Below are 22,111 nucleotides of genomic sequence, written 5' to 3' on the forward strand. Positions count from 1 at the left end.
AAAAATAACAACACTTTGTCAGGACCATGAGGCGATCATTCCTACCAACTTTCAGTTCAATCGGTCCAGCAGAACTTGACTTTAAGTTTGAAATAGGTTTTCAAAATGGCGGCCGTGGCGGCCATATTGGATTTCTGATCGACCCGAAAAATAACAACACTTTGTCAGGACCATGAGGCGATCATTCCTACCAACTTTCAGTTCAATCGGTCCAGCAGAACTTGACTTTAAGTTTGAAATAGGTTTTCAAAATGGCGGCCGTGGCGGCCATATTGGATTTCTGATCGACCCGAAAAATAACAACACTTTGTCAGGACCATGAGGCGATCATTCCTATCAACTTTCAGTTCAATCGGCCCAGCAGAACTTGACTTTAAGTTTGAAATGTAAAATGTTAACGGACGACGGACGACGGACGACGGACGACGGACGACGTACGACGGACGACGGACGACGGACGACGACGGACGAAAACGGATAGCAATAGGTCACTTGAGCTAAAGCTCAGGTGACCTAAAAACCAAAGGAGTTGCATATTTTATTTAAAAGGCCATTAAATATCTGAATTTATCAGAGGAATTGTCCAGCATTTACATATAAAAATTACTGATGCTATTATTTCCATCTAACAAGGTAAAATTTCTTTATCTGTTTCCGTTTAAAGGGGAAAACAAACTGTTATCAAATTCCAGATCTATTAAATTAGAATTCTTAAACTAATCATCAATTATTGGAAATGAATCTCTAATGACTTTTACGATTGCAATTGTCTCATTTAATAGCCGAGAGCCAAACAGTTCCTCTCAAATCACCCCGCAGAATTGCATGCTTTTGAAAGGCTATTAATTTCGAGTAACATTTTTTTGGGAGTTTAGGAGTAGAAACCATCAGATAAAAAACCCACCTGAATTAATGCCTGGATTGCTTTGAAATACTTTAATATTGAGAGAACACACTGTTCTGTCAATAATAAACATACAATATTCATCAGTTTAATATTAAACATAAGAATTTTCGGAAATTGTGATACTGTCTCCCTACATTGGATTTTCAACTATAGGGATGTACTTCCTGTTTCCATTTATCAATACACTCCAATGACCTTAATCTCTATCTATCAGTATTAAAGTTAGTATCTGAAAAAACTCTATAATCAATGCCAAATATGGTTATGATTGTGTTTTAAAAAATTGAACGAAATCTGTTAATTTAATAATAATGATATGTTTGATGAATGGGAGTTGTTAGTAAGGTCAATCAGAGACAATCATATGTTTACACGGAGAAAGGTCAGAGGGCAACACACCGCATCAATGTTTACCTCGTCGGTATTAATTCTACAGTGTAGTAGCATCAGTAGCATGCTGAAATAAAACAGATCTTATCAAACATGCTTAAACGACAACAACTTACAACAGCTAATATGACAAACACAACATCTAATATGACAAACACAACATCTAATATGACAAACACAACAGCTAATATGACAAACACAACATCTAATATGACAAACACAACATCTAATATGACAAACACAACATCTAATACGACATCCTCACAGAAGCAATATCTAATTCAACACACATCATTAATTGTTAGGCTTTCCCCCATCCCCTAGAAGCATCATTCATCTAACAACGACTTACATAAAATTGATTGTTCCAAAGTTATCATCCCGAACCCAACATTTTGCAAAATTGCAGTTTATCTATAGCTACTGTGACCTTGACCTTTGACCTAGTTACCCTCAGCTCAAAAGGGATCTTTCTCTTCCCAAGGGGACGTTATCCTTTAAAGTTTGGTTTAGATCTGAAGTATCTTTCTAGAGATATCATCCATAAACAACATTTTCCAAAAACAATTTTCTATTTATAGCCACTGTGACCTTGACCTATAACTTAGTGACCCCAAAATCAACAGGCTTCTCACAATCTCCTTGGGGCATCAATTCTCCAAATCTGGTTTACATAGGATAAATTCTGAAAGTTCTCATCCAGAAAACTATTAGCTTCGGATATCAGACACATGGAGATCTGGTGACACAGACGGACAATATAACGACTAAATACCAGCTAGATTTTCATTTTAGGGTTTATAATAAAACACACAGATCTTAATATGGACAACATCAAATATAAAGCTTTCATAAACACATAACACCCTTAGACACACAACATCCTCACAAACGTACCATTTGATACAACATTCTCGTACACGACTCACTTGAAGACCAAACATTTCCCAAACAAAACATATACAACACCAAAACATGTTATTTACAATTATGATAGCAATTTTCCAGGTTGCTTTTATTCAATTCATGGTTAATCCATTGCTCTCTACATATGTAATGCTTTTTAAAATAAAACTTCAATAAAATGTGCTATGGGTTGTCTTTGTAAAAAAAAATATTTAAAAGCTTGCATAATTGTATAGGTCAAACTACTTACGATAAACTACTGTCCGGGTTAGCTACGAAGATGCCGATATATATACTGAAGATGGACAGAATGACACAGGCGAGAGATAACGCAGCAAATTTACTGACGAAGGCCACGCCTATAAACACGATGATGGCGAGGAGAATGAGCACACACGTCCCGTACACACGGTAGTTGTTGAACGCGTTAGCCTGTATGTCCATGTCACCAAATATAGACATCTGGGGCGCCATGTATTTCTGGGGGAAAAAAAGTTCCATGAATTAGTAAACAGTAATCTGAAGTGGGTCATGTTTTGCAGTATGCTAAGACCTCGATGGAGGCCATTATGTTCATATTGTAATCTCAAAATTATTTTTTAACCACTATACATATGCTCTCACTCCTGCTTTGAAAGAAATGGAGATTAATGTAAAACAAATGCATATGTTAAGTTTAATCATGGTTTGAGTTCTGGTATTAGTATAATAAGTCTAAACAACATGTCATACAAATGTACTGACTTACCCATGGAAAAGACAAAACACCTGATGTTGTGGGGGCATGAAGAAGATTTTGCAAGTTTTTTTTACCAAAACTGATCTTATATTTATCGACTATCAGATCAGGGATTAAGACTAATGTTGATCAGGAATAGGGTTGTGATTTGAAACTTTCTGTTTGGGTAAGGGGCTGAAACATGTTGTCAAGGTATGGGGTTGGGATTTAGGATTTGGGAATATCTGTTAGAGTACGGTTTGAGATTTAAGGTTAGTTGCTAAGGTATGGGGTTGGGATTTTGGATTATTTGTTAGGGAATGGGTTTGGAATTTCAGGTTAGTTGTTAGTGTATTGAGTTGGGATTTGGGATTATCTGTTAGGGTATGGGGATGGGATGTGGGATTTGATGTTAGGGTATGGAGTTGGGATTTGGGATTATCTGTTAGGATATGGGGATGGGATTAGGGATTTGTTGTTAGGGTATGGAGTTGGGATTTGGGATTATCTGTTAGGGTATGGGGATGGGATTAGGGATTTGTTGCTAGGGTATGGGGATGGGATTTGGGATTATCTGTTAGGGTATGGGGATGGGATTAGGAATTTGTTGTTAGGGTATGGAGTTAGGATTTGGAATTATCTCTTAGGGTATGGGGATGGGATGTGGGATTTGTTGTTGGGTATGGATTTGAGATTTGTTAGTATGGGTATGGGGTTGGGATTTGGAATTTGGGATTTGATGCTTTAGCATGAGGGATGAGATGGTGCATATCATCCTGGGGGTGGAATTGCATTGGGATTTTATGTTAGGGTATTAGGGGCACATTTTGGGGCTGAAATTAAATGTTGTAGAATGTTTGAGTTTGGGATTGGGATAGGGGATTTGATCTTGGAGCATCAAGTTTGGGAATTTGATGCTAAGGTATGAGATTGGATTCAGGAGTATTATGTTGTGGAATCAGGGTTAGGGTTGGACATTTATGTTTAAGGGGTGGGGTTGGGTTTGGAGATTTTATGTTGGGACATGCTGTTTGATTTAGGGATTTCATGTTGGAATATGCGATTAGAATTGGGAATTCGACATTAAAAGTATCGGGTTGGGTTTTGCGATCTCATGTCAAGGTTTGAGAATGGTATAAAATAAGGATGAAAGATCTGATGCTTAAAGGTTTGGGGTTTAGGATCAGCAATGTTTTTTTTTTTCAATTTGGGTACGGAGTCAGGGTAAGAAATGAAGACAGGATATGGTAAGAGATGGAAACTACATAGACTAGAATCAATGCCAGACTGAGTGTTGTCTGAGTAGGAACATATATGTATTAAAATTAACAATTTGTTTGTTTGTCCAAACAATCACCTATATCATGTCTGACATTTATGTAAAATACCATGACTGCATTTGTTAGCGGAGACAAACCCGTCTGGACTAGATATTTACCACCAGTATCTCTATAGAGCCGATGATATACATGGATGAGGCCACTGTCGTCCCCAGATAGAAGAGAATCCCGACAGCTCCGCCGAACTCCGGTCCCAGCGATCGAGATATCATGAAGTATGAGCCTCCTGCGGGAACGACACCATTCGTAGCTATAGCACTCATCGATATAGCTGTCAACATCGTCTGCAAATGACATGCTTGATATTAGGATGAGACAAGCAAACAACGTCGCGCTACAGTTCTGTGGTTTCTGATATTGTACGCCATGAATCATACGTCAAATTGCTGTCTGTGGAAGTTTGAATTACAATCATAAAACCTTGTCCAGTATTAAATGTCAGGGGTAATATCATATAACCTTGTCCAGTATTAAATGTTAGGGGAAATATTATGCTATATCTCCCTGTAGAGCATCAATTTGAAAATTATGACTGCTAATTTCATACTTTCAAAAAAATCTTAATTTTATTTTCATAAACAAAATTAAAAGCATATAAAGTCGAGGTATAAAAGTACAACCTTGTTTCCGGGTAATTTAGCTTGGGTGTACCATTGAACCTTGTGTAATTTAGCTTGGGTGTACCATTGAACCTTGGGTTATTTAGCTTGGGTGTACCATGGAACCTTATCAATCTGAACGATTTTATTCCCGAAGAAAAAGCCACTTAGTGAATCATTGGATTGGAACTAACATAACAGAAATTATTGCATTAATGTAAATAAAAATAGAAACTTTTATTTATTTTACGAAAAATTATGAAACAAGTGGTTCCAACGTATATTAATCTGACTCTTGTTGGCCTGTATGTTAGCATGCGGGGGTTTTAATAAGGGAGCTATAAAACAAGAGTACCCGAAGAAAACCCACGTGATCGGTCAGATCACCCAGTACCTTTACACGTCCGATCGTGGAATAAAACCTCAGAAAAAAACAGGGGGTAAATCTTTGAATTTATCATTGAAGATTTGACGGTTCTATATTATACCTGTATCTCATTTACATGGAGAATTCCAAGAAAATTATTAAAAACAATTTTATAAACACATCAATTTTGAAAATCATAGAAGCCACTGTCAAAGTGGAAATGGTTGCATACAGAATCTTTCAACTGATCATGATGTGTAAATTTCCTTGTAGGCAATATTCTGAAATCAATGTATTCTATATAACCTATAGGTGTATATTTGTGAGTGTATATCTTTGCGTTAATGTACTAAAAACGAAAAACGTGAGCATTTCCATTTGAAAAGTATCTTTCACCTGAATTTGTTTATTTCTCATCAAGACCCTGTTTGAACAAACGTCACACTGAACAACTAAAAGGACAGTGTAGATCAATCAGACATTGTCATTATGAGGGATACCTAAGATCATTACTCTACCAGCCAAGATTTTAGAGACAGCCTTTCAAAAGGGCAGGATTGTCGAGTTTCCTCTGTCGAAATAATCATGCGGGTGAAACGGCTCAACATTAGACACGATAACCTCGATCATAATTAGTGGTGGGTTGATATTATTTGGAAAATCAATTTCTGGAACCAAATTTATTTTGTAACATCAAATAAGGTTTATTAGTTCCATGTCGGTTGAGCACATACTGAAATGTGCTAACTATAGTAGAACATCCTACCATAATAATGTCTTATGATGCTGACCTAGGCAAGGCTTGATTTCATAAAACAATTCTATATATAATATTACCAAAGTCACCTTAATAGGTGTGCCTCTTTCAATAGGCTTGACTCGTGTTTCCTTTTAAACATATGTATTGACTGTCTTACCCTGACCCTTTGCTACAAACATTAGCAGCGAAGTCTTTCTCTAACACTGCATATCCACAGTTTCATTTATTATATTTTCTTAATCATGAGAAATGATCTATGGGTGTATTCAGGATGCTGGAAAGAAAGTTAATTTCATGAGTTTTAAGCAATGAAATGGAGATTTACAAGAAAAACATTCTTGTTATTAGAATAATTATTTCCATCTTTTCCCTGACTGATAAAAGAAATCCCCGTATTTCTCCTGGAATAAGCCAAGAGGTCTCGCACATGTTCTCGGACTTCACAGGACAATGAAATAACATGTATTGCCATTTCTACTGTAATTGATGTGGATGGGTTTATTACCAGGCATGGGCTTATTGCTGGAATGTAACGTGTAATGTGTTGTTCTTGTATCTCAAGATAACAAGATTGTGTAGTGGAGGAGGGGTGCTTAATTAAACAGATACGGTACTATAAACTTACAGTACAACAGCATATGATGACGATTCCGAGGCTCTCCAGAGCCCCAGCCATACCCACAATCCATGTCATACGAATAAACAGTAGCACACCGAAGATGTTCTGTATTGTTGGCAGGTACACACCAAGTAACGTCCCAAGCTTGGCCTGAAATGAAAGGTGTGTAGGGTCAGACTGGGACAAAATTCTTACAAAAACAAAAAGACATGTGTGTGAAACTGTGTCCTTAACATTTAAAACAATAGTCGAAGAAAGAACATGCAATCGGTCACAGTTGTGGAAAATAGTGCACTGAAGATCAAAGAAAATTAATCCACTTACTGTACTTCTTTACTGTGGAGAATGGAGAAGAAAAATCAACACCATACTTTTCCTTTAGCATATAGCAATTCATTTTTAGACACAAAGTTTTATAAATTTTGGAATGACAAAGGACTGACATCTCCAGACCATTGTAATCATTTTAGATACTTTTCTACAATTTTTTTCTTTCTTTGGAAATCAATTATAAACCATCCATGCAATTGAGAAAAAGATGAAGAAAGGCATTCAAAGGAGAAGAAACCATGATAGAAAGATATTTTTTCTCAAATTATTCATTCCATACATTCCATGCAACCTAAAAATGTCAACTGTCAGATAAAAAATTTAAACAAGAAGAAAACAATTGAGAATGATGTCCTTTAAAATAGAACTGATTTTGGTATCTTGGGTGAACACTGTTGGAAGGCTGTAGAGTAGAAGCATTAAAAAACATTCAAATTATCAGACATTGTCTTTGCTGTCAGTGGATATTGTCAATTGATTTCGATGGAACATGTCCACACAATTCCATGGTAATCCTTTGGGAAACACTCAACAGACAATTTCTATCTATGTTATCCATGGAATTCCATAAAATTGTTATCAGTCCATGAACACTCTCCAGCCAGGTGAAGCAGTAGAACCATGAACTGTAAGGTGATGGCACCCAAAATGGGACACTTTTGAAAGAAAAATATTTAGTTTCTAAAACATTTTTTTTTACTGTAATGAAACGATATAGATGCTTTTAGCCTTCATTATATGATTTTTTTTTCAGGGTATCATCAGTGTGGTTGTCTATTTATAGACCTCAGTTAGTTTGGTCAGGTATACTTGGAAACTTTAGCTGGCCAGGTACACAAAATGGAACACCTCATCATATAAGTCAGTTTATAAAAATAACTGAGCATTTAAATTATTTTTCTTCATGTCACGAGAGCTTGGATAATTTCTGACAAATTTTAGTCTCTTAGTCATTTAAATATTTGTTTGAACATATTTTTGCATGTTTAGAAATGTGATCGGATATCTATGTTGTCGCAACGTACTGTTTCCCGAGATTGTTTTTCATTTAACAGATGAAATTTGCTCTGAATGGTGTAAACTATATAAAAAGATACCATTCATTTGCATTGCAAATAAAAATGCTGCATCATAAATATGAGAATGTTACATTTTGGGTACCCTCACCTTATAGAACAACTCTATATCAATTTCATCAAAGAATATTCAGTAATAATTTTTCAATGAAGTCTCTGGTGAATCTGTGTAGCTGTGAAATAATTGACAAATCATTAAATTGTGTGTCTAGTATATACACAGCATTGAGACACACTACTTGGGGCCTGCCACAAACGACAAATAAATGAGTGGTTGGTTAAACGTTTCCTCGCAAATATCATTCACATCAATTTTGATAACGAAATATAACGTAACAGTTGTGCTTGGTATGTGTTTATCAATCATAATAATTATTATAAAACTCTAGAAGGATCCAGATTTCACATTTGATGTAATTCAAAGCATATTTTTCAACATCCGATCTCATGTGTTGCCATTAAACATACCGTATTTATCTTCCAATAAGTTGGGGGGGGGGGGGGGGGGGGAACACATAACTCGTTAACTCATGGTAAAAGGGTGGGCATATTTGAGGACAGTGAAATAATGTTAATTTGTTAGCATTTCAACCAAACTGTATCTATCATGGGTGGGCTTATTACCAGGCATGGGTTTATTACTGGATAAATACGGTACTATAACTAAGGTTTTAACATCAGTGATGGAAGCTTCTAGCATCAACTATTACACACAAAGGATTTGGAGGCTTGTCCTGAGAAACAGCATCAAATACATACCTTGGTTGTTCCTGCATTTTACCTTACTACATGCAGGCTAATAATCTTCAGACACTATACCCTCAACGTATAAGGTGTTTAAGAAAGTGGGTGGGGGTGGAAGAGGGGCTTATTACAGAATATAGGCTTTTCACAGGTGATAAATGGTAAGCACACATATCCATTCCCCAACATCTGCTGTTTAAATGAAAACAAATGTGCAGAACATTCAATTAATTCATTATTTTGGTAGATAACTACTTTTAAAGCCACCAAATGTTCTTCAGAGTTATTGTTTCAAGAGTTTGTATTTATACAGTAAAAAACCTGCATAACTTTAAAGCTGACAGGTCCAAGGAAAAGTTCTCAGACTCGTAATATCAGAGTCTTATCAAGACAATCCATACCAATACTAACCCGATTTTTTACTCTTTCATATTTTTGCTATTTTTGTTATTTCATTTTGATTTTTTCCTTCTTCATTGTGGAAATGGCAAAAAAATAGGTCTTCGGCAGGAACATTTATGGTAGGACAGGAAATTTGAATTAACTCTGATCATGGAATATTATATGGACTGTAATGGATTGCAAAGTCTGACGGTGTTCATGGATTTTTCATCAGAAAGGTAGGCAGAGGTGCTTTCTGGAGTAGGGGGCACCTATTATAGAGATTAAGGTATATGCAAGTCCACCCCCCTCCCATGGCACCAGTTAAAAGTAGGCAGAAGTGCTTTCTGGAGTAGGGGGCACGCACCTATTATAGAGATTAAGGTATATGCAAGTCCACCCCCTCCCATGGCACCAGTTACAGGCAGGCAGTTGTGCTTCCCCAGAACCAGCTCAATAGAATCACACTAATCAAACAGCTCTATAAAGCAAACAAACACATCAACAATTAAAGTTTTCCAATCTGCTCAAAATTAAAAACACTTTCACCCATTCACCCCTGAAATTTCATAATGAACTATTCCAACGTTTGAATCGAAAGAGTTCAAATGTGTCTTCAGGGGTGAATAGTTGATGTTCATCTGTCACATCAATAATGCTTGATTTTTTTTTTTTGCTACAATAATAATGGCCGGATCAACAAAACCCGAAATCTGTAATTAAAGAATTTTGTTTAAAAATATTTGTTATTTTGCCATGATATTGCATGCAACAACTAAATCATGGAATAAAAAATATTAGCAAATTCCACACAAATCTTGCAAATTGTATGCTAGTGCAGCACTGCATCTCTGGAGGCTTAAACTTTAAAGAAAACAATAAAACGGGGAAGACATTTATGAGAATTCTGATAACATTCCAACAAGAATGAAAATTTCAAATGAGACACATTCATTAGAATTCAAAAAAACATTACCAGTAAAAGAATGTAAAATTCTAAATTACATGAATTGTATCCTATCGTTATAGCTAAATATAATAATATCTTTTTTGGATTTATAGTTAAGGGTACCACCGCATCAGTTAAATCAAAATCACAATGAAGAGTTCCACTCAGAATTGTTTCAACTTGGAGTATTAATTCCCCCTCTAAATAGAAGATTTCACAACCTAAACAAGTTTTTATGGCTTAGAGTTACTTTCCTTGTTAAGTTTGTCAGAGGGTTAACGGCCCATACATTGGACAGTTAATTTGATGTGTTTTTATAATCCCTCGATGGTAATATTAGTTAGGTGTATGGTTTATCAAGGTTGTGCGTTTGATTGACTCTTGCAGTTTTCTGATTTCTTGTTTCATTTCCAATTAAAACATTTTAAATTTTCAACAGCTATAACTCAGTAAAATGTCTTGTAACATGTGATATTGAAGGAATACTTCTTTTGACATAGGTTTACATAACTATTTCACAATAGTGGCGATGGTTGTGATATAGCTTAACTTGTTGGTACCTTTTACCTTTAATTGTGTATGTGTAATAATAATAATAATAATTCGAGGTTCTTATATACCGCTTTATCACAACCTAGTTTGTAGGTCGTCTCAAAGCGGTTCACAAGTTATCATCCGTGGTCATACAGCCAGAGCTGCCATTTTGGCGCTCACAGCTAGCATTCAACAATTCAAGCACTGCCCAACCATGTACTCATTTACAGCTGAGTAGACTAGAACAAGTAGAGTAAAGTGTCTTGCTCAAAGATACAACACAGTGCCGTGCTGTGACTCAAACTTGCAACCCTTCGGTCACAAGCCTGGCATCCTACCACTAGGCTATCGTGCCTTCTTAAAATGTATGGAGCTAAAAGGACCTTAAAAATGATGAAATTACATTCAGGTAATATAAACATACCCATGTGCTTTGTTGGGACATATATACAATTTACAGTCATAATATAAAAAAAAAACACAAGTATTTCATGATATTTATAGTTTATGTGTGGCAAAAAACATGAATATTTCATATAACAAAAATTCTAAACTAGTCAAAAATATGACCATTATCTTTTTTTTTTTAATCATTTTTAGGTTTTTACTGCTGTCAAAGTAAAAAGGTCAATGATGGTTAAATATGAATATACATGATCAAGAAACTGATGGTAAAACTGGACTAAAGGATATCAAATAATGGGTAAAAAATGCATCACATATGTACTGATCAATCAATGTTTTATAGAGCGATTGAAAATTCTACAAAGCATCAAGCAACTGGTCATACCTTGTCTGGAATGTTCTACAAACAAATCAAGCGTACACAATGTCTAGTAACTGTATACAGGTATTGCCCTGGTTTGAGGGAGATATAAGATTTGTTTATCCAATGTAAGTCTTGTTACAGGTAAACAAACCTAATATCTCCCTTGATATAGAGTTTATCATGTGAACTGAGAATGAATACATAAAGTGTTTTTTTGTAATTGTATTAGAGAAGCTAGTTGCCATTTTCCTTTGATTGACCCTTTGTCTGAATTTAACTCCTGCTTGTGGCTCAATCTTTCGTATAGCCCCAGGGTCTGAATCTAACTCCTGGTCATGGCTCAATCTTTTTATTGACCCAGGGTCTGAATTTAACTCCTGGTCAGTGTCATGGCTCAATCTTTTTATTGCCCCAGGGTCTGAATTTAACTCCTGGTCATGGCTCAATCTTTTTATTGACCCAGGGGGTCTGAATATTACACCTGGTCGTGGCTCAAATGTTTTTATTGCCCCAGGGTGCAAATTTATCTCTTGGTCGTGGCTCAATCTATTTATTGCGCAAGTGTCCAGTCTGATTCCTGGATGTGGCTACCTGTTTCTATTGCCCACAGTGTCTGAATTTAAGCAGAGTTGGAAGTTCATTGCAAGCCTGCATACATATGTGTAAATAAGACACCAAAGCTTTATCCAGAAATTAAGAAGAGTATTTTTGAAACCTTCCCTAAGCCTTTTTGAGGTAAGCTTTGATCTTACCATTTCAACACAACACATCCCATATCTACTAAATTTGATAGAATTTAGCCACAACTTCCTGAACATATAAAAATGTGGAAGAATGAACAAACAACGGACACCTGGAAACAAGGTAGCTATTTGTAACTGAACACAGGAGCTTTAAACTTGAGGAATATCTGGAAACATTACGCAGTGGAATTAGGCAAAAAACAGTGGATTTATCATGAGTTAAATGTCATTGGTTGCCAGAGTCTTCCTGCGAGAGGGATTTTATATGCTACCCGGGGGCCATTAATCTGTATTACTACACTCTGATACCGTCAGAAGACTTAGCCCACCAAAGCTGTACAGCAAAAATATGGCATAACTAAACTTCAGCTAGCTGGATCATCCCCACACCTGCTTAGCACATACACTCTAATACCATGGAATAAATAAAGTCAATAAAGTATCATATTTCACCATAAATTTCAAAATGTATTAAACCAATATTTGAGTTAACTCCTGTACTTGTTATACATGTATATATTAAGTTTATTGAGTTTAGTGGCGTATTAATAGCTAAGGTCGTTTATTGTTGTGCCTCCATGTGTGTAACATATATCTGTTATGTGTGCTGGCAGTGGTATTTATGTAATTGCCTCCTTGTGATGCCAACTTTAGAGTGCTATCTCACTGAAATACCATGCTGAAGGCACCAAGCATTCCTCCTGGTCACATTATATGGACATAAAGGTAAACCTGTTGTTGCATTACTCTAACTGCTGAAAGTTTATAACTAATATTTTTTATTATTCTAACTAAAGTACACAAGTTTGAATTGTCCGCGAGTTATCTGGAATGGTGATCCAAGACAACCTATTTCTGAAATGTTTCCTCCAGTACGAAGGTGTTAACATTGACCCAGTTACACAAACACCTCAGTGACTCTAACCAAAACAAAGGGGAGATAACTGACACATCAGTAATTCAAAAGAAGCACCTCCGAGTCGGAGAAGTTTTCACGGTACAGATTCACACAATAAGGTGGGAAGATTGAACAATCAATATAAAACAGTAGGAATGTATTCCTGTACTTAGTACAGCACCACAACAAAGCCTCATACATTCTGCTCTTAAGGAGACGTTGTCCCGCTTGAGGCAAATTACAAGATAATTCAATAATGCTTTTTTCACCTATACAGTAACAGTAGCCTCCCCTTGATTTTGTGTGAGCCAGGGCATTTCCATTGACTAGTGAGGCAGCACAGTTAGTTAGAGCGACAGTATAAAAGTTTGTGGTCCAGGGTCCAAGTCCTAGTCCAGCCCTGTCATGGTTTTACACTCAGAACACTGTTGTTGATTATCTTTTGTTTTATGTCAAATCTTAAGGATCCCTGTCGCAGCAAGACTGGCAGAATTCCACTGTAGATTTATTACATCGGTGAGCTCCCTTTAGTTATGTTTTGGATTTAACTGTAGTTTGACTAATTTCTGATCAAAGGTCTATGGGTTGAATCCTAGTTTGATCCTATAGCCTCTCCCCCCCCCCCCCCCCNTAAATCCTAGTTTGATCCTAAAGCCTCCCCCCACCCTTTTAACCCCCTTCTTATCAAAGGTCTATGGTTTGAATCCTAGTTTTGACCATATAGCCTCCACCGCCTCCCCCTCTCTCTTCAGATCAAAAGTCTATGGTCTGAATCCTAGTTTGATCCTATATCCTCCCCCCCTCCCCTTCGACCCCCTTCTGATCAAAAGTCTATGGTTTGAATCCTAGTTTGATCCTATAGTCTTCTCCTCCCTGCCCCCTTTAACCCCCTGTTGATCAAAGGTCTATGGTTTGAATCCTAGTTTGATCCTATAGTCTTCTCCTCCCCGCCCCCTTTAACCCCCTTCTGATCAAAGGTCTATGGTTTGAATCCTAGTTTGATCCTATTATAGCATTCTTCCCCTGACCCTAATTTCCATCCAATTTTGATAATGAAAGGTCCAGGGTTTGAATGCCATTGCATTTTTTTCTTTCAGAATACTGTTGTTAATTTTTTCTTTAATTTCGTAAAAAGTTCTGCCCAATATGGATTTTTTTGAAGAAATGATTTGTCAAAACTATTGTTCTGTAGATTAAAAGAGTTTCCAGCAAATAGTAATGGTTAGGCAGTGGTCAGGGAACCCGTAAAGATACATCCAATGAATTAAATTTTACAAGATTAAAATAAATCTTCAAGAAATGAAACAAAAGCATTATAGAGATTTCTGTAGAACACCGAATCAATAAGCTTCTATTTTACTGGATCCAGAAACTGAAACTGATGAACAAATTTCCTTAGCAAAAAGGAAACCAGAAATTTTCGAATAGAATCTGACTTAAACAATTCAGCAATTCATTTTGAACTTTTTGGTGAAATCAGCTAAGACCTGTATTCAAATTCTACCATGTTACAGCAAGTAAATTTTACCGAAGAAAATTATTCTAAAATCTTCTTATTTTTTCTTGTTAATGTTTTCATGTATCAACCATATGGGAAATCAAACATTCAGCAACGCTCAGATTGATTATAAGAATCAAAAGATGGCGTCAGATGTTTTCATTGAATTTTCAAATTGAAATCCATCCTAACAACAATATTTTCTTTAAATTCCTTCTGAAATTGCCAAAAAGTCAACAGACATGTTTGGTGTGGTATAACATTTAATCTTTTTAAGAATTTGTGTGTTTAACCTCCAAATTGATCCCTGTTAAAAAAGGGAACTTTTTTTTATGAAAACAAGTACAGTAATCGATGACATTTTAAATGCTGCTGAATTAAAAAATAAATCCAAATCTTAAGTAATTGATTTTTTTTGTACAATTTTACAATTTTCTTTTATTGAAACTGTTCCCTGTTGAAGTAAAGATACTTCAATATGAGAACCGGTACAGAGGTAAAGGACGATTCATCTAGTGTCGACTTAAGAAAAATCCAAAGTACGGTTATTGAAACTTTTTGTATGTGTTTACAACATTACAGTACCCACATTTTGTGCTGTTCAAGAAAGATTTTTTTCTTTAATAATGATATATAATACACAGCATTTGCAGAGCGGCCTATGTAATTTGAAAAATGACCCTTAGTATAGCTATACTGTATGAATACAGGCATTACATGAGAATTTAAATGTAAACAATTCAAATCTTTTGTACATGTTTATAATATTCCTGCACCCATTTATTTTTATTTTTGCTGTTTAAGAAAATATACTTCTCTTTAAATACAGGTATTAAATCAAAATTTAAATGCATAGCCACTTGTATTTAAACATTTTGTATGTGTTTCTAATGTTTCTGTTTCACAATACAACGTAAATCACAACCAGAGACACCCATACTACAGGAAAGTGAAGGTATTCAATCAAAGAAAACAACCTCTCTACAATTTCTCATACTTACACACTTTTCTACACAGGTTTTTAGTCAATCATTATGGGAACATTCCAGAATGTGCATATCTCTGCTTAAACAATCGCAGTAAAACGTGTGAACACAAGAAGGTGAGTTGAGAAACTTTCACGCCTTCACAACCTCCGCGGTGTAATTGTGTATCATGTAGCTCACCTGTTTAGGTTTGTCGCTGTATTGTTCGCTGATGTTCGGTTCGATGCCAGCCTGGTAATTGGAAATTCTATTGATGATCTGTGAAATCTTGCCTCGTTCTGACAGATCATCCTGTAATGATATTGAAGAAAAAATATTATAACAACTTTACAGGAAAATTAGAAACTGTATCCAAGAAACAAGCATCCAGTTTGCTGTTTTTTTAAGCAGGAGGTATCTAGATGTTTTTTTGTTGTTTGCTCGAAGTTTAACGTCCTGAAAACAGCTAAGTCTATATGAAGACATGTGCTGACGGAAACACTGTAAAAGAGTTCAGCGAGTGAGAAAAGAAAAGTTAAAGATACAAAATGTTATAACTGGGCCAGCAGATTGATTTTCATTCTTCACTTTGTTCAAATGCTCTAAGGCCTGTTCTTTCGAAAAACCTGCAGGAGGGGAGAAAATTTACCAAGGTCAAAGGTCACATAAATGCAATGACATTTTACATGTATCAACCAAAGGTTTAAGCATCAAAATATGAATGATAAAAGCAAAGTGAGGGGAGCTTGTATAGATATACCCCTCACTTATCCTGCTTTGCTTTTGACCTTTAACCCTTGAACCTTGACAACTGACAAAACTCTTATCAGGTGTGTAGATCTCAATGTTATCATACTATGTTGTGAACATTAACTAGATGTGTTAAGGGGCTCATGAGATTTCTTGTACACTACAGACAGATGCTTAGTGCCCATGAGCTTTGTACTATAGACAGATGCTTAGTGCCCATGGGCTTTGTACTTCAGACAGATGCTTAGTGCACATGAGCTTTGTAATACAGACAGGTGCTTAGTTTCCATGAGCTTTGTACTACATACAGGTGCTTAGTGTCCATGAGCTTTGTACTACAGACAGGTGCTTAGTGTCCATGAGCTTTGTACTACAGACAGGTGCTTAGTCTCCATGAGCTTTGTACTACAGACAGGTGCATAGTGCCCATGAGCTTTGTACACCACAGACAGATGCTTAGTGCCCATGACCTTTGTACTACAGACAGGTGCTTAGTCTCCATGAGCTTTGTACTACAGACAGATTCGTAGTGCCCATGAGCTTTGTACACCACAGACAGATGCTTAGTGCCCATGGGCTTTGTACTTCAGACAGATGCTTAGTGCACATGAGCTTTGAACTACAGACAGATGCTTAGTGCTCATGAGCTTTGTACTACAGACAGGTGCATAGTGCCCATGAGCTTTGTACACCACAGACAGATGCTTAGTGCCCATGAGCTTTTTACTACAGACAGATGCTTAGTTCCCATGAGCTTTGTACACTACCGACAGATGCTTAGTGCCCATGAGATTTGTACTACAGACAGATGCTTCGTGCCCATGAGCTTTGTACTACAGACAGGTGCTTAGTGCCCATGAGCTTTGCACACTACAGACAGATGCTTAGTGTCCATGAGCTTTGTACTACAGACAGATGCTTAGTGCCCATGAGCTTTGTACAGAAAAAAGGCCAATTTGTCTCCAAAAATAATGGCTGTACATACAAAATTATATAAACTGGGATGACTAGTCCAGTGGTGCCTCTGTTAATAAGTCTTCATTGCTATTACAACAATAAAATAGTCTTCATTTTAAAGTGTCTGAAGAATTCTATATGCAAACGGCAAAATTTTACACAAAGCAATAAAAAAAAAATGAAAAAAACTATTTAGCATTTATATATACATCGTATTAAAATCCCTCAGGCTCTTATGTTCAGACACATATATCAATATAACATTGCCATTGAATTTTCTCCTTTCTGATTGTTTCCCGTTGTAACTTTAGCAATGTTCACTTTAATTCTGTTACTCTGAGGAATAGTCCGCTTAATTGTTTAGATGATAAAACTTTCAACTATTGGTTTAGTAATGATAATGGCAGAAGAAACAACTTAGTTTTCATTTGCTTCGGTGTCACTCTGTCAGACTTTTAATGTATGTGCCCAGCAGGTGATCATTTACCAAGAAGAGTTCTATTTTAGCAACAACCGATGTCACATTAAGATTTGACTATCTTATGCTCTGCTTTTTTTTAAGAATAGTCATATTGCCTTTCACATTAAACAAAAATTGCTTTTAAAGACCATTATCAACTACTTAAAACAAATTTACATATTTCTGCCATTGATTTCAGATTCATTTCACTCACACCATGCAGCCTGAAACAAATGCAATAATTGTATTTTCATAACTGAACTGTATGCCGAAGGCCAAAACATTCTCTATTTCTCTATCGAATATATAGAGAATAATACATGCCTTTTTCCATATCACACCCAGTATCGACCCGAGACTGCAATATCAGCTCAAGGGCCGAAGGCCCGAGGTCGGATATTGGTCGAGGATTGATACTGGGTGTGATATGGAAAAAGGCGTGTTTTATTCTGTTTATTACATAATTACTAATAAAAACTACTATCTTATGATTTATTTTTATTTTTGAAATATTGAAAAACGATTTTTTTTCTCCAAAAGGGGTGTGATATGGGTTTTGCGGGCTGATACGGGTTTTGGGGTGTGATATGGCGGGGGCTGATACGGGTTTTGGGGTGTGATACGGCGAAGGCTGATATGGGTTAGAGCAATTGTGTCGTATCGCATATACAAAATCCCCGTATTTATTAGTAAATATGTAATATATAATCATACATCTACAGTGAAGCAGAATTCTTGACAAAACAAAAGAGCCCCCAGGGGCAGCTTTTAAACCCCTGAGTGACATCTGTTGTAGAGTTTAACATACATGATATTCATTAAGAAGGACTTTGCTTATGAAATGTTATATTGCTATTGCATTTTAGTTGGAAGTTGTGACCTAAAAACTTTTCTTCTTCTCTAGGTGCACCGACATTGAGCTTTGAGGAATCATCAATTGGAAGTTATGGTGGCACAAAATTTTATTTTTTAGTAAAGTTACTTTGACCTTGGCAAATTATGCAATATCAATAAAGGTCTTCCTGACTTCACCTCGGGCAACACACATACCAAGTTTTTGCTTTGTGCAGTCATAGTTTCTAAAGTATAAAATATATGGACAGACAGACGGAGACGGGGGATGAGAAGGAAATAATTATTTTATCAAAATTCAAACAAAGGTTCTTCCGTGTCTTCTACAGCAGGGAAATGGAAGAGACAACAAAAGAATTAGGCTCCACGTATTGCAACACGTGAGATTGTTTTTGTTTCCTGTCGTGTTTTCTCCTCAGGGGCAGTGTCTCCCTTGGCACTCGTTCTCATATGACCCTTGCTGACGTCAAAATCCAAACAAAGAAACAAATCAATGCGCAACACCCTTTTCAGACATTCTAAATAAAGTTGTCTCCGTAGCTGGAAGTCAAACCAGTGCTTATACCAGCATACTGGGTTCAAATTCTTCAAATGTTCCAGACCTCAAAGCGACCAGTGTTGTTCCAGGATATGTGCTGACTCTTTGTTGATCTTTTTATGTTTTCTGAGTCTAGCAAAGCTTTGAAAAACACAGGCCCTGAACCTTAACCTTAGACTGGGCGCCTGTGAGAGCTCCAGACAGATCTGTCAGAGAGACATGCCGACGTTGGTCAGCGTGTATTTAAACCTACACGAAATGGCATCGAAAAGCTTTTGCCTATACATGCAATTTTGTTTATACCGAACAACCCATATTTTGGTTGTGACAGTGTAACCCTGCTAGGCTACTTCAAACTTATTAGCCTGACATTGCCATCTTGCGGGCTTCGCTCAAAACAGACACTCCGTCTCACCAACATCATCAAGTCGAAACTCCTGATGCCTGGTTAAGTCTAATGTTGTTTGTAACAACATTTAATAGCTTCTGAAATCTAATTACTATTTAGAAATTGCCATATTAATAAAAGAGAAGATGAATCAATGAGCTGAGAGGCGGAGCCTCTGCCACGGTAACATCTCTATATTGCCTTCACTCTTCTGGATTAAAATCCATAAATTTTGCCAAATATGGTGATGAACTTGAAAGAGGATGTATTAAAATGAAGTAAAATTTCTCAGGATGGAATAATAGAGCTATCTTGTTGTGGTCGTTATATCAAAGGTATATATGTTCCTTAGTACATCATGACTGTTGATGTAACATATTTGGTATAATAAGAGTGTCTGCTGTAATAAGCGCACCACGTAGGAATTTTAAAACAATAAATTGAATGCTCATTGTAAATTTTGCAACTTTTTTCTGTTTCAGATTCTATAATTTAGGGATGTACTTAGACACATTCTGCTAAACAGGACCCCAGGAAGCTAGACCATGTATAGAACATCATGACCCTATGCTGCATGGTTTGTTAGAAGAAGGTAGTTTGAAAATGTATACGAATTTGACCCATGACCTTGTATGGGTCAAGATATTTTATTTTAACAACACTGATAAAAAAATTCCCAGCAAGCTACAGGCCAAAAATCATCACTCTTGATTCATGATTCGTTATCAGTTTTTTGAATTAATATCATGACTCTAGGCACTATGATTCATGATTTAAACTCATTTGGGGAGATCGTGTAATGATAAGAGTACAGCTAATGTTGTCTGATCATACCTCATAGAGCGCCATCTGGTTTGAGAAGGGAGATAACTCATCATTGCTGGCGAGGGGTTCATTGTCCTTGTTTCGATCACTATCATCTCCTGAAATTAAATAAATTAGAAATTAATATGCGAATGATTTATGACTTTCATCATTCCTCTACAGACAAGAACTAGATATATACTTTCACAGGTAAAATTTCCTATCTTATTTCTGCTCATCGGTACAGAAATTAAGCATGCAAGCAGTATCGATCATGTTCCTTACATAACGCAGAATGAAAATTTTGTAATATATCAACCACTTAACTAGCAAAAGTTATAAAACCAGTAGTTTGCAGAAGTTTGTAAAAGCAGCAACTGTATAAAATATTATATATTTTCCCGAAAATTGCTGGTTGAAATTGAAATCAATATCTTTGCGTCTGTCCAGACTAACTGATATTTGACACAGCTCGTATACAAATTGTACATAAATGTAAAGTGATTGAAGAGACTTTTCTCAGACAACTCTCGTTACATTTGGGTTTGGCGTAACTCCTGTTAGGCTTATAAAGATCTGTGTGTGTGTATGTGATACAGACCATTATACCGACTCTTTAGTTGTACTTTATCATGACACACATGACGTGGACATCAAATATGTAACAATAGCTGCTCAGATTTCTGTTTTGTTTAAAGATCCCTGTCCCATTGCACTGTAGTTTTTCCTATATGCAGTTACCTCCCCTTAACTTCCGTTTGGATATAACTGTAGCACTAGTAGGCCAGGACATTTTTTATCGACCAGGTAGCTCAATCGGTTAAAGTGCAAGTTTAGCAGCCTGAAGTTTAGGGCTACAATCCCAGTCTAGTCAAGTTGTTTTTTTACACCATATTGTTGATTATATTTTGTTTATTACATCTAAATCATTTCTCATGTATTGTTTTCTTTTCAGAAATAATTCATCAAAGCTATAGTCATGCCAGAAAAAACAGTTTCCAATATTTAGTTACAGTTTTTGGCAGTGATCTCAAAGTATGATGAGATTGTATATCAAATTCTCCACAAAGATGTTCTTATTGATATCTAAATTTTTAATTCGTTAATTACAGAGTTTTATGCACCTGCCACTCTGTTTCAACTGCATAAATCTATTATCAAATGTTAAAGGGGCAATCACTGGTGTGTTTGTCATGGTCAGCTTTATTTAAGGGACCCTGTGCTGAAATATATTCCTCTCATACAGCTTGTGTGTCCAAAATTCATCCCCCATACAACTTGTGTCTCACTAATACCAACTCCCCATAAAACTTGTATTTCACAAAAATACAGGCCTCAAATTCCTATAATACCCAAATTGTTGACAAGGTATACTTTTAAAACCCATCAGCACGTGTTAACGAGAGTAATGATGAGTGTGAGTAGACCCTCAGCCATTCTTGTTCTTTGATGTCCAACAAAACAGTCAACAACTTGTTCCCCTTGAAACTAAACTTAAGGAGTATGAACAGGGTGTAAAACTCATTGCATCTCTAGAGGAAAATGAACTTGCTTTGAAGTATTTTCAACACCATTTCCTGCCAATGTCAGAGAACCGAGACTGATGAAGAATGTATGTTTACATGCCAATTTCAAGCTCTTCGCCGATAATGATGCATAAGTCGCGTAAAACCTGCGGTAATGATTTCACAAGTCATTGGTTTCCGTTTTGTCTTGTCCCATGCTTATTAAGATGGCTAAGTCATCATGTCCGAAAGCAATTTAATAAAACATTCATTTATCGGGGTGTTAAGTATACGTAACGAAAGCTATGGGTATTGCGTAATGGTGTGACAATATTGATTTTGAGTCTGTCAGCAGATCTCGACA

At 36.3% G+C, this 22,111-nt stretch overlaps 1 protein-coding gene across 3 annotated transcripts in view; it reads right to left on the reverse strand.

Annotated features, from left to right (window-relative positions):
• LOC110450837 (solute carrier family 12 member 4-like) overlaps positions 1 to 22,111 on the reverse strand; it is a 106,707-nt gene that overhangs the window by 37,290 nt on the left and 47,306 nt on the right. For 2 of the 3 annotated variants that reach the window (XM_021498603.1, XM_021498605.1), the window contains exons 2-7: positions 20,273 to 20,361; positions 15,695 to 15,805; positions 11,411 to 11,425; positions 6,613 to 6,756; positions 4,360 to 4,545; positions 2,454 to 2,683 (exon numbers count right to left, since the gene is read on the reverse strand). In XM_021498603.1, the coding sequence (XP_021354278.1) occupies positions 2,454 to 2,683; positions 4,360 to 4,545; positions 6,613 to 6,756; positions 11,411 to 11,425; positions 15,695 to 15,805; positions 20,273 to 20,361 (775 nt within the window). The remainder of the gene's footprint in view (positions 1 to 2,453; positions 2,684 to 4,359; positions 4,546 to 6,612; positions 6,757 to 11,410; positions 11,426 to 15,694; positions 15,806 to 20,272; positions 20,362 to 22,111) is intronic. The other variant, XM_021498604.1, reaches the window with a different exon arrangement.

This window comes from Mizuhopecten yessoensis, unplaced genomic scaffold, assembly GCF_002113885.1.
Source record: "Mizuhopecten yessoensis strain PY_sf001 unplaced genomic scaffold, ASM211388v2 scaffold5519, whole genome shotgun sequence".
NCBI lineage: Eukaryota > Metazoa > Mollusca > Bivalvia > Pectinida > Pectinidae > Mizuhopecten > Mizuhopecten yessoensis.